This window comes from Botrytis porri (genome assembly GCF_014898465.1).
Source record: "Botrytis porri strain MUCL 3234 chromosome Unknown BPOR_015, whole genome shotgun sequence".
NCBI lineage: Eukaryota > Fungi > Ascomycota > Leotiomycetes > Helotiales > Sclerotiniaceae > Botrytis > Botrytis porri.
This window is the reverse complement of record NW_024066089.1, coordinates 1,018,931-1,033,351: the sequence shown is the minus strand read 5'-3', so window position 1 is coordinate 1,033,351 and position 14,421 is coordinate 1,018,931. Positions and strand designations below refer to the sequence as shown.

Below are 14,421 nucleotides of genomic sequence, written 5' to 3'. Positions count from 1 at the left end.
AATCAACAACTTAGATACCTTTCTCTACTGTCTTGCAATACTCGTTATTCCAAGCCATATCACATACTTCTTCTCCCTATTACAACTCTCGACTTTAGATACCTCTACAATCTTGCAGATAATTATTTATTTAAACTACCACCTTGCTTTCTACAAATTACTTGCAATATTCAACCATTCACTTGCCTCAAATCCCACAGACTTCCTCAAGTACACTACTTCATCTTCTTGATTTGCTATTACAAATTCACTTCACATATTTTGTCTTCTGCGCCGCCAGTTTTCCCAATTTGATTTTCAGATTGCAGCACTTCACACTTTGTCTTTACAACAAAATTCCGACATCTTTATCCTCAATCAAAGCGCTCGAGCTGCCCCCAGCAAACGCCATATTCTATTCGAAGTAGTACTACTCATGGTCTACTAAACCCATTAATAACACGGAATCATGGACATACCTTTGGCTTCCCGGAATGGCGGCGAGTCCTCTAGGCTCGGTCATATTGGTCAACAATCTTCTTATGGCGCCCCTCCATCATTTGGCTTCACCTCACACTCACAACGCATCGCAAAGAATGCCAAATATCAACAAGCAAATGCAGAATATGCAGAATCTCCGGAATTCCCAGACCTCGTCACAAAGTTGCAAATTCGTATTGCCGTTCTCGAGAACGACCTCGCTCATGCTACAAAAGACAAGGATGAAGCTATCAAGAGCTCCGTCATCATCGCGAGAGCATTGGGTAATGTCACCAGTAACTCGGAGTCAATTACGGGGAACTTACGAAATCCTGATGCCGAAGAGTTGGAAGAGTTGAGAGTTGTAGTGCCAAGATTGAGAAGGGAAAATGCTATTCTTTGGGAACGCATTGAGTCTCGACAGACTGATCACATGGCTGTTAGTGGAAATCTCATTAATGCTGACTTCAAAGGCAAGAGTCCCGACCTATTTTCTATGGATGAAATCAACTACCATGTCCCATCCAGGCCACGCACAACCCATCCCGTCATCGATGCGGCCATAAAGAAAATCAGCACTCGGGAAGAATCCAGGTACTCTTATCATCCAGTCGACTTCAGCGAAGCAACTCATCTTCCCAACACAGTCAATCTTGAGCGAGGTGAAGACGGTAGTTTATCGGTTCCACCCAACTTTCCCATTCTCCCCACCACCCAAAAGAGAAAAACCATTCACGACTACAACACTTCCACGCTCGATGACGTTCTTGCCTCCGATGTTGAAGATGAAGAACCGGTAATCAAGATCGAAGATCAACTTCTCTTTCAACAACAGGCACACGCAAGTTTAATCAATGTTCCTGCTCCTGCTGTCCTCAAAGCCGGTTTCGAATTATCTCCAGCAAAGGCTGTGAGGGGCCATGATTATGCTAATCAAAGTCAGGCTAATCGCAATGTCTACTACGATAAGTTTAACACTCGCAATTCTAATGCATCAAGTCGTTCCCGATCTTTCGAACTCCCCGGTTTGAAGGCAGGAACCACTATCTGGACAACACCTCAGCAGAGAGATAGTGAGATCATGACTCACCTGGGCGATTGTGATTCCAAGAATCGTAGCATTCCGGACTATTTCAGATACGGAATCCTTTATGTTCCTGCGTTAGAAGATCGTGATATTTTCAGGGGTGTCCATATTGGAGGTATTCCGGAAGGGATGGACCTGAGAGATGTTCTTGCGAGGGTTAGAGGTGGTAGGATCTATTCGGCTATTTTGTTGAACACAATGAAATTGACGGGTAGTAAGTCAGCGTTGATTACATTTGTCAATCAGGAGGACGCCAAGGCTTATGTTGAGTATGCGAATGCTCATCCTATTACGCTCGGGGCAACAGATTTGGGTAGTGAGAATGTGGCCAAGGCGATTGTCACACATATTCATACTCCCACCTACCCTTTCTCTCCAGCAAGACTTAGGACGATCTTCGAGTTCAGTCGTACTCGCATCCTTACGATCCCCAATTTTCCTCCAACCATTTCCCTTCGAACCCTCGTGTATGATTTGAAAAACAGAAATGAGTTCAGAGCTAATAGCTTGCTCGAATGGTATATCAATGAAGAAGGAACTCTTCGAATGGAATTTTCCAGTATGGATGAAGCTGGGAGTGCTTTTGGTCTTTTGACTAGGTCGGGTGCTTACAGAGATTTTGGACTGATTTTGCAATTCGAGAGAGATAACTGCGAAGGAGACTTGCAGGAATTGGAAAAGGGACCTGAAAAGAGAAGACCCATGTTTCCTTCGATAGAACTGGGAGTCAAGACCGACAGAAGTGGAACTCGAGCTGAGGGAATGGTCGATAGCTCGAAAGTGGATGCAGTCGTTGATTCGGGTTTAGTGGTGCAGAGAAGAAGATTGGCGGCGTTGCAGAGACAACATGATGTTATTCCCAGTTTGAGAGGTTCGGCTTTGAAAGCAGGTTCATGGGCTGATGAGGTTGAGGAGGAATTGGGAGAGAGTACATCCGTTCAAGATTTTGGTCGTCAAGATGAAGACACCGGTACTGTCAGGCATCAGCCGCATCGAGCACATTCCAGTACTGCATCTACATCAACCCTCATCGGAGCATCATCTGATGCCCCCCAAAAAGATGAAGATCCCTCTTTCGTTACACCAAAACGTGCGCCCCGCATTATTAGTGGAAAACAATGGCTTCTTGAAGTGGCTGCTGCTGAAGCTTCTTCTCAGAATCCATCTACATCATCAGCTACACCAAGTTTTGATGCACCAGCTCCCATGCCAGACACACCTACCTCCAACAACTCCACACCTCGACCCCGTCTTATAATCTCAACCACGTCTCTTCCTCAAACCACCACCACCATAAAATCTCCCTCTCCAAGCTCTGCAGAATACAGCATTCATTCTTTCGCTTCCTCCGCCGTTTCCGTCGCCGATGATGCCAATAATTCACCCCCACTCACCCACCCCAGAAAACAAACTCAAGCCCCCCTCGGACACAAGCCTAGACCCTCAGTTCATCTCATCGGTCCCCGCATCTCCACCTTCCAACCTGCTCAACCCGGAGAATCTCGCCCCATTCTCCCGATCGAACCAATTGCATCAACACAAGCACCACCAAATGCAAATGTCCAAGCCTTTCAAACCTTCAAGTCTACAATCGAAAATGCAGATACGAAGGTTTATTTCGATCTCGATCCGGAAGCTGATACCGATAAGGCAATTCTGGAGAGTGAAGTTGAAAGTGATCATGAAGCACGCGGAAGTTTGGATATAGGAGAGGCTTCGAGTGTTGACAAGGGAAAGGGAAAGGAAAACGCAGTGAAGATTAATCCGGATGAAATTGATCTTGAAGGAGAATCTGACGGAGAGGAAGATGAGAATGAGGGACTTTTTCAAAAGGAATTAGTTCTTGATGGTAAAGCTCTGAACTAAAGTCGCGATGGAGATGGAGATGGGGATGCAAGCGCACGCAGATGTCTCTACTCATCCAACTAACATCGATGGGACAATCACGAGTTTCACTTACGGGTTTTACTTTCAGTTGCGCTTCTTTTGCTTCTGGATCGAACAATAATATTGGGAATGGAGTTACTGATGAGAGTTTTAATGCTAGTGCTACTATTATTAAGGGTTTGCATAGCGTGATGGAGGGTGTTTGTTTTTTCCGCAATAAGATAATTCTTTACCTAAATATTTGCTGGATGGGCAGGGTGCATAGGCTGCGATTAGATAATTCTGCACTGAAAGCGGGGATAACTTTTAGTCTCTGAATTTTCCTTATTTCATTGTCTTTCTTTTGCACTTTGATTTGCTGGGGGAGTTTCGCGTATGCGGATTTACGAATTCATTTACCGATCGATCTATTTATTTATTTACTTATTTCGAATAGACAAATAGATAGGTGGAATACGAATCATTCAACCATCTCCATCTCCATCTCGAATTTCCAAGCAGCAGATAGTTAGATAGAAAGCGCAGAATATAAATCAAATCAATTGAAAACAAAATGAAAAGTAAAGCCAAGTAAACATTCTCAACTCTTTCGCGATAGAAGTGAAATGGAGTGCGGGATTTATGTATGCATAAATAGAAACATCATTAGCGAGATGAACTTCCCAAGCGAGCGAACGAGATATTCTGAGTAGGTGTCTATGTCTATATCTATGTATCCGAATCAATCTAAAAGTTGATACTATAGTCAGTCGAAGAAAAGATAGCTTGGTATATAATGTAAATTTGCGTGATAGTGATAGAGAGCAAAAGATGGTGGGTGGATATTCGGGAGTGCGAGCTGGAAGATTAATGGATTTGGAATGTGTGGGTTTAATGATGCGATTATGAGGGAGTTTGTCTGTGAAGTCTGGGATGTAATATGTAATATGTGGGTTTGATGCGATTATGAAGGAGTTTGTCTATAAAGTCTGAGATTTAATATGTAATATATAACGTGATTTATCAGTGTGCGGGTCATATCAGTGTGCGGGTCATTTTCACCTCAATTCACTCTTTCAAACTCATATTATTCAACAACCATTGAATCAATTGATTAAAACTATGAAATTATAATAATCTAGGATCTATTATTTTATCTTGATAAATTCTTGCATTATATTCGGTCTTTCTGTATTTATTATAGTATCAACTAGAAGATACTTCTTCATTAGAATTTCTCCCTTTTTGATACTCGTCGTGTTGAATCTGAATATCAACCTTTTATTGAAATAATATATCAAGAGCTTCTTGCCCAGTAAGTACTCCTCCTTAATGTAATTGGGTTTTTTTCGCGTGTCAATGTTTGCTTAATGCCTCATTTGCTTTTCGAAATGTACGAATCTCTACATTCAAAAGTGTATTCTCATGAGCTAATCTCTCTGTATTTTTAGCTAGAGCTAGTATAGTCTCAAATATAGGTATAGGGGAGCTTGATTGATGTCAGGTTATTCGAGATTTCACTAAAATTGATTGAGAAAGAGCTTCAGTTGGGTTGTGAGGGGTTTGAGAGATCCATTGATCTAGATCGAAAGAGGGAGGGGTAGGTGTACGAATTCGAATACCTAACTTCGAAAGTACGGCTTCAGGGTTAAATGGTATTAAACCTGTTCCTCAAAACCCTGATTTCATATTCTGAGAGATGATTGATTCTTTATATGCAGCTTTAAAAGCTATAAAGAATTCAACCTTCGAAATATGATTGATATGTGCCTTGATAAATCCATCAATTTGACCACCATATGAACGTTTCAGATTGCTAAAACAGCTCACATCAAGTGGTTGAATTAAATGATTTGAATGTGATGGTAGACTTAAGCATATAATATCGTTCTCTTTGCAATATGCTTGAAAAGCTCTTGATTCATGGCTTTCATGCCCGTCTAATACCAACATTCGATACCTGCCCTTTCTTCGGTTCTTAATGTGCTTATCGAAGTGTTTCAATCATTCTAAACCTGTCTCATTGTTTGTCCATCCATTAGATGTAGGTTTAATAGCCCAATCCACAGGAAAATCGGTTTCGGTATACCAATTGGAAAGATGAACCTGTCCTTGAACCACTAGAAATGGGGGTATAGTTTCACCCTCCTTATTGCCACATATGATTGCTGTAGCCCATTCTCTATTGCCTGGTTGTATTGCCTTGCTTCTGCCATTCCGTTCAGTGCTAGTTACTACCATTCCGGGGTATATTATACTTATCATAAAGCCTGTCTCATCGAAATTGTAGAAATCGCCATCCAAAATGCTGTATTTCGCTCGCATATTTGCAATCAATCGAAACCACTCTTCAATAAGCTTAGGATCTTCGCAAAGAGCTCTTTGAAAGTCATAAACACGACTAAAACGTGTCTTTAATTCGATTCAACGCTTTACGAATTGATGCGCCCAGAGCTTCCCAACGCGCTTTGCACCCCTCGATTCAAGAATATGATTCGCCATATCTTCTACATTTCTTAATTTAGGTGGAAATCCTCTCAAATCCATATCAATTATATATTCAGAAATGATATTCTCTTCTAGTTTTGAAAGATTATAAGATTTAGGTCGATATTCGGAACGGGAAGTAATACCATTAATTCTACGCTGTAGTGTTGTATTCGAGATATTATATATCTTTGCAACCTTTCGAATACTTGTTTTTTTGTCTTTTTGAATAGCTTCGATAGCGAGGAGTATACGGGCTTCTTGATTATTCGAATCCATTGTGGATTGTTGATAAAAACGCGCATTGAAAGAGAATAGAGTGAATTGAGGTGAAAATGACCCGCACACTGATATGACCCGCACACTGATAAATCACGTTATATAATATAATTCATTAGTATATAGGTCATATTACCTTATGAGTTATTTTATTTTACATATAAAATTCGTCTATACATAACTATATACTTCTTTATTAGCTTATGAAATTCTATAGAAAATTTAATATATAAATTTAAATTATATTAGTATTATAAAAATCTATTTTTTTTTTTCAAAAGTTTCAAATATTATTAAAGTTATTAAAGAAAAAGAGTTTTTATAATATAAAATATAATAATCTCAAATTCAAACAAATCATTTAAAAAAGTCTAAATATTATAAAGATTTCATTTTTATTATGATTTTTTCTTCAAAAATAATAGTTAATTATTAAAGTATAAATATTAAGAAAAGTTTGGTTTTGATGTATTTTTAAAGTAGTTTATATGATGATATAGTTATATACTAATGAATTATGTTTTATATGTATATAATATGTATGTAATATGTAATATGAGAGAATTAGATTGAGTTCGAAATGAAGTATAATGTCGATGTCTTATTATAAGGTTAAGCAAAAAAAAAAGAGCGGAAATTAGTTTTTGAATTGCGAATTCGTTGGATTGTTGAGGTGGTTTAGAATGAATGAGGGTAGCTGAGTTTGAAAAGATTAAATAATAGTCTTGGTAACTATTGTTTGTATTAATAATTAGGAATATATATGATTAATATTATATAGAAAAGGTTTCTAGATTATTATATTTTAAAGCGTAGCGAAAGAAGCTCATGCGTCGGATTTTATAGAACTTTTATATGATTTAATATTGATTTTATATATTTTATCTTTCAAGATTCAGAGATTCAATTATATATATAATTATACAATTTGATTGATAAGCTTAATTATATAAAGAATTGAAAGAAAAAAAAAGAAGAAGAAAGAAAAGGGTAAGAAAACGTGAGAAAACGAACGAAACATTAACGAGGCTCCTCGCCCCTCATAGTTCTTAGAAACGATGGTCAATTCCCGCCTGCTAGAGGATGCATATCGGAGGTCTATATATCACGTGACTGTTCGTCACATTCATCGGCTAGCTAAGCAGTTTAGCTCCAGTTTATGAGAGAGTGATAAGAGTTCCTTATTTCGTCTTGACTCTTCCTGAATTGGGTTAGCAATTGCTTCCTGATATTCTCTGATTTGCAATCGTGACATTAGATTAAATAGACAGCTACTGGACACTCTTACACTGGGGTCTAACGGACATCAATCCCAAATCGATAAGTCTCCGTGTTTGTTGCACATCTCAAAAACAAGATTATCGATTTCAGTCCGAGACCAGGGATATTCATAAAAGCTTGATATAAATACCCTTTTAACAATATCTTTCTAACGCTTTTAGAACTGAACAATAGGGCATGCATATTTGGAGACATGCAACAATTCCTCGTCTTGATACGATCTGACCAATCTTATCATATGATTCTATTGAAAAGGCTTGGGATAAGATATAAACAGTCTTAAGAACGAGGTCACGCCGTACGATTATCATGATTGTGGGTGTCTTCTCTCCCGTCATTTACGAGAAGAGGCGTAAAGAGAATGGTGATACAACATAGCCTTGGATGACATCCAATCAATTGGAAACACAGCCAAGTATCTAAATAATGCCCTCTTCTTACGACATGCAACAAAACCATCACGTACTGACACAAATCACCTGTCAGTAAACACATCTCAAGCGCTCAATGGTCATGTTTCTCACGTGTGCTGACATTAATTGACTGGGTATGTTAGAGGTCGTTGGTGGGTGGCTCAAGAGTGGAGGGGCAACATTCATTACTCTTTAAGGTTATTTATATTGGATCTCATAGAGTCGCAGTCAATCTCAGCCACCAGATCACCAACAAACTTTTTGCTGAACACGAACAATCACTTGACTTATCTCGTTTTTCTCGTTTGTTCAATTCATTGACTTTCGGTTTAGATGGCTATGTCTTGATTGTTTTGTGATATTTGATCTGTTGGTTTTTCTTCTAGTCTTTCGTTCTTTATTCTGGATCTATTTTGATATGACTTCGCCGAGCTTACATGTCAAGTAGTCTTTGCAGTGCAATTAGCTAGCTGGGCTGAATTTTTTACCTAAATTTAGTATCCAGTGCGAGAGTTCTTGGCTACAAAAGAAGCTTCTAAGTTTACTCATCCTCAGCTTGAGAAGAAACGTAATTCTTGTTCATCTTATCTAAGTTCTATTTCGAACTCGTCAGTGCCTTTACTAGAAGTAATTTCGAGTTCCATTTTTCAATCCTTCATTCTTTCTTCCTTAATTTTTGGTTCTGTAATATTCTCATTGCAACCATTATTGTTTCACGCCCTCTTAAATTCTTTCACAATCCCAAATTCAGGATTGATACATGTCGAAAGTTACCAAAATGGCAGACTTTAATTTCCCCGGAGTCGATCTTAGTGATCCTTTTCTTCCATCTCCCGGTTCAATATCTGTTTATAGTCCCTTCGAATATAGTCCTCCTAAAGTCGCCGTCAAACCACCTCATGACTACGGTACATTTATCTATCCTCTCACACCTGTGGATGAAAGACCTGGTCTCATCTCATTGCCTTTAAGATCTCGAAATTGTTCTTCAAATGCACCTCCGTCTCTTTCGTTCTCTCGTTCTTCTAGCACATCGTCTAGATTTTCCTCTTCCTCGTCTGCATCAAGTATCAACTGTGATCGGTTATCAAATACCAAGTGGGCACCCCCTACTTCTTTTCCTCACTTTGTATCATTGCCATTGGATATTCAGAGAACGATTTGGAGACATACATTACCCGAATCTCAAATTATCGAAATACATCAATACACCAAATCCACACCACGATCATCCTCTTCCTTCTCAACTACAACGCAACAAGATAAAGAACCCCTTCCATCTTTAACAACTCATAATTCCCTTCCGATCGCCCTACATATAAACCGCCTTTCTCGTCGCCTTGCTCTCTCTATCTTGACTCCCCTCTCCTTCGCTCACCCTTACTACCTCCCTTCGAATCCATACGCTTACATAAACTATGTTCAAGATACCATATTCATCTCTTCTCAAATGCTCTACTCCGATCTCGGAAACCATATCTTGTATTCGAGGGACTTACATATGATTCGATACTTGGCCCTACAGTTTGAAGTATGGTGTGAGTTACTTGGCGATAATCATTTTGTTAATGCACTTTTGGAGATGGAGGGACTGGTGAGCATTGAGATTATTTTTGAGAGACGACCGGGATCAATTTCTTCATGTTCTAGTCTTTCATCAAATAACGAATCATCAATGTTATCAAGACAGCTCGAAGAATCGATGATGAATTGGGGAATTACACATCAAGCTCAAGATCTTAGCTTCGTAGAACCAACAAGAAACGAAGAAAGAAACTTGAAAGTTATATTCGAAAGGGAATGCGAAAAGAAGTGGTTGTGGGGAAGAGTGAGTGGATGGGAGGATGTCAGTGGAAAATTGAGGCTCAGATGGAAAGAAGAAGAGAGTAGAAGCATGATGCAGAGTCGCATTCACAGAGACACAAACGATTATGAAAACGAATCTTATACACCTCTACCATCCAGGTCTAGATTAAAGGATAATACCTCAATCGGATTTACCGAAATCAACTCTGCGATGACATATACAGAAGGTGAATGTGAGAAATTAGACCAGGGATTGGAAAGTCTAATGAATAGCGTGGATGATGTTATAATGGATTACGGATATGTAACTCAAGGACAAGGAAGATGGGCTGGTGGCAAGGACACATATGCGGATCGAGAAGATGCATATAGTGAGAGTAATTATTCGCAATGTTCGGAGAGTTTTGAAGATGATTCTGATTTGGAGGGGTGGATTTAATGATTTCTTTTTTCTTCTTGCTGCATTTGGGAGTTTGAGTGTGAGGGGAGGGAGAAGGAGATTCAGAGACGGAGGGAAGGGGAAGGTTGAGTGGGCTACTATTGTTGCTCAATATAGTGTAAAGGCGTTGGTTTTGGATATGATACCATAGTTTGGGACAATTTGATTGGTGGGCTTTAGGGAATGAGAGACACTTGAATAACATTCCATTTATTTAGTGTTGAGCCTCGGAGTTCTTTCTACATTTTCATTTATACTATTATTACATATCACCATTCTTTAAGGACGATGTCATTTTACATTGGAGTTGAGATTTTCGTTTTCTTACTTCTTGTGACTGGTGAAGATGATTCGTTAATACTGCGAGGTAATTGACTTATCTAGGTATGCATTCCATATCTGTCGAGCCGGATTAGTGCTTCCTTGAATCAGATATTTGACAGGGTGAAAGACGCGTGACTAGGAATCGTATCTAGTAGAAAGATCTGTTATTCTATAAGTCGAGAGATTAATACACTTCTAATTAGACACTTTGGGAAGATGAAGAGATGAATAATTGAGAGGAAGTAATTTCATAGGTGATGTGCAAATTCAGATAATGTCCGGCTCTATGATGTATGCTTTTGGAAATTTTAATAAGTGGTATTTAAGTTTGAGATGGTATTCGGACATGTTTTAATCCGGATGGATGGAGGGGAGATGGAGAGATATAGAGAGGAGATCGAGGGGAGGTTACTCAGATACAGTACTAGGGCACAGATAATGACCGCTTGTCTCAATCATACTAAAAAATAGCGATTTAATATATATTATATAACGTGGTTCATTAGCATATAAGTCATATCACTATGTGAGCCACTGCGAAAATATACTAAAATCAAGGTTTTCTTGATGTTTATATTTTAATAATTAATTTTTTTATTAATTTTTTTAATAAAAAATCATAATAAAAAATGAAATATTTATAATATTCAGGGGTTTTTTCTAAATAATTCATTTTAACTCGAAATTATTATACTTTGTATTATAAAAACTCTTTTTCTTTAATAACTTTAATAATGATTAGAATTTTAAAAAAGAATTAGATTTTTGAAATATTTGAAAAATTCTATTAGTTAATGAGGAAAGTATATGATTATATATAAACGAATTTTATATATAAAATGAAGTAATTTATATAGTAATATAGTCTACATGCTAATGAACTACATTAATGATTTATTAATATTTATAATTGTATTTTTCAATTGAAATTTTCTAAATGAATTATTTATATAATAAAGATTTATATTTTTTAATTCTTTAATTTTAATATAAATTATAAATTATAAAATTGAAATCTTATAATTCAAATAAAATCTTATAAAAGTTCTTCAAATTTCGCTTGTTTTACTAATAAATTCTAGAATTCTCAAAGTACTATATTTCAAAACTATATAATACAATCAATAAAATTCCTAAAAATAAATTGTTCATTTTTTTAAAATTTATAATATAGTTTATTAGTACGTATACTATATTAGTATATATACTACTTTAAAAATAACGTAGTTTATTAGTGGGTCGGTTATATTAATAAATCAGCCACTTTGTTACGGGAGCTGCCTCTAGGGTCACGTGGAAGTGTCTAGAGATCTCTCGAGGTGGTTTAGACTAGACTTCAAGTAGGAATTCAATAAGGTTGTAACTGGTTGCAATTCTCGTAACTATAGTATGAAACTAATGATTGATCTTGAGCACGAAGCTCTACATTGTAATGAAATCTGTTCTCTTATATAGACCTTCCTGCTCTGCAGAACCTACAGTTCTGTCTTGTCTGGATCCTCTGGATCCTATGGATCTAGATGTTTATTCTTCGATCCCCTAGATCCTCTAGGTCCATCACGTGACTTCCTGACCATGTGACGCGGTATATTGGATGCCGTCGTAACACACTTTTATTTCGAATTGTTATTTTAAAGCTATATTATTCAATAATAACTAAATTAATTAATTAAAACTATTAAGAATCTAATAATTTAGAATCTATTATATTATTTTAATAGATTCTTGTATTATAATCTATCTTTTTGTATTTACTATAATATCAATTAGAAGATACTTACTCATTAGAATTTCCTTCTTTTTAATATTTATTATATTAAATCTAAATATTAATCTTTTATTGAGATAATATATTAAAAGCTTTTTATTCAATAAATACTTCTTTTTAATATAATTAGATTTTTTTCGTATATTAATGTTTACTTAATACTTCATTTATTATTCAAAATGTATAATTCTTTATATTTAAAAATATATTTTTATAAACTAATCTTTTGTATTTTTAATTAAAGTTAATATAATCTCAAATATAAATATAAAAAAGCTTGTTTGATAATAAGTTATTCGAGATTTAATTAATATTAATTAAAAAAGAGCTTCAATTAGGTTATAAAGGATTTAAAAGATTTATTAATTTAGATCAAAAAAGAAAAGAGTAGATATACAAATTCGAATATCTAATTTCGAGAATATAGCTTTAGAATTGAATAGAATTAAACCTATTCCTTAGAATTCTGATTTTATATTCTAAAAGGTAATTGATTTCTTATATATAATTTTAAAAGCTATAAAGAATTCAATTTTTAAAATATAATTAATATATACTTTAATAAATTTATCAATTTGATTATTATATCAACATTTTAAATTATTAAAATAGTCAATATTAAATGATTAAATTAAATAACTTAAATATAATAATAAATATAAATATATAATATTATTCTCTTTATAATATACTTGAAAAACTATTGATTTATAGCCTTCATATTCATCCAGCATTAATATTCAATATTTGCCCTTTCTTCAATTCTTAATATACTTATGAAAGTATTTTAATCATTTTAAACCTATTTCATTATTTATTCATCTATTAAATATAGATTTAATAGCTTATTTTATAGAAAGATTAATTTCAATATATCAATTAAAAAAATGAACCTGTCTCTAAACCATTAAAAATAAGGAAATAGTTTTACTCTTTTTATTTCTATATATTATTATTATAATCCATTCTTAATTACCTAACTATATAAATTTACTTCTATTATATCTTTTAATACTAATAATAATCATTATTGTACATATAATTTTCATTATAAAGCCTATTTCATTGAAATTATAGAAATCTCTATTCAAAATGTTGTATTTCGTTTATATATTTATAATTAATCGAAATCACTTTTAATAAGTTTAGGATCCTTGTAGAAAACTCTTTAAAAGTTATAAATATAATTAAAACACATCTTTAATTTAATTCGATGTTTTACGAATTAATATATCCAAAGCTTTTTAATATATTTTATATTCTTCAATTTGAGAATATAATTCACTATATCTTTTATATTCTTAAATTTAAATAAAAAATCTTTTAAATCCATATTAAGAATATATTGAATAAATATCTTCTCTTTTAATTCAATCAAATTATAACTTTTTAATCGATTTTCAATTATATTAAATTTACCTCGAATTTTATTACCCAATATAGTTCAAAATGTATAATAAAATTAAACTGCCTTTCAAATTAATAATTTTTTATCTAATTCAATAGCTTGAATAACTAAGATTATGTATACTTCTTTAAAATGAATTTTCATAATTAATTATAAAGAAAACATATATTGAATATAGAATAATAATTCGAGGTAAAAGTGATCAATCCACTGATATAGCCGACCCACTAATAAACTACGTTATATCAAAATCAAGCTTTTCTTAATACTTATATTTTAATAATTAATCATTAATTTTTTAAATAAAAAAAGAATATTTGATAATCATAAAAAATTAAATATTGAATATTATAAATTTAATTTTTATTTAGATATTCTCATTACATGTTAAAAAAAGTCTAAATTATTATGATTTTCATTATAAAAAAATTCTTTTTATAATAACTACTATAATAATTCAAATTTTCAATTTATTATTAGAAATTTATAGTATATATATATATTTAAATATTATATATTCAATTTTCAATTTTCAGAAAATTCTATTCATAATAAAGAAAGTATATAGTTATATATAAACGAATTTTATATATAAAAAGAGTAGTACATGTACTAATATAATGTATATACTGGTAAATCATATTAACTAAAACTCAATAGAATTCTATAAATATATATAACCAATTCAGATATAATTATATTTAAATTCATTTATCTTAAGGATGAATTTTGATGTGATTTAGGCGATCGGTCATTATCTGTGCTCAGTGACTGTAGGTATTCGTCCCGATGATTCGGTAACCT

General features: G+C 34.3%; 2 protein-coding genes across 2 annotated transcripts; both read left to right on the top strand.

Annotated features, from left to right (window-relative positions):
- Positions 1–448: 448 nt before the first annotated feature.
- On the top strand, positions 449–3,412 carry EAF01_010077 (uncharacterized protein; the record flags this gene model as incomplete). Its single annotated transcript, XM_038918334.1, has 1 exon — positions 449–3,412. One exon carries the CDS (start codon positions 449–451, stop codon positions 3,410–3,412), a length of 2,964 nt encoding a protein of 987 aa, XP_038766304.1.
- A 5,238-nt stretch (positions 3,413–8,650) lies between these two features.
- Positions 8,651–10,117, top strand: EAF01_010076 (uncharacterized protein; the record flags this gene model as incomplete). Its single annotated transcript, XM_038918333.1, has 1 exon — positions 8,651–10,117. The coding sequence occupies one exon, from the start codon at positions 8,651–8,653 to the stop codon at positions 10,115–10,117; it is 1,467 nt and encodes a 488-aa protein (XP_038766303.1).
- Between the last annotated feature and the right edge of the window lie 4,304 nt (positions 10,118–14,421).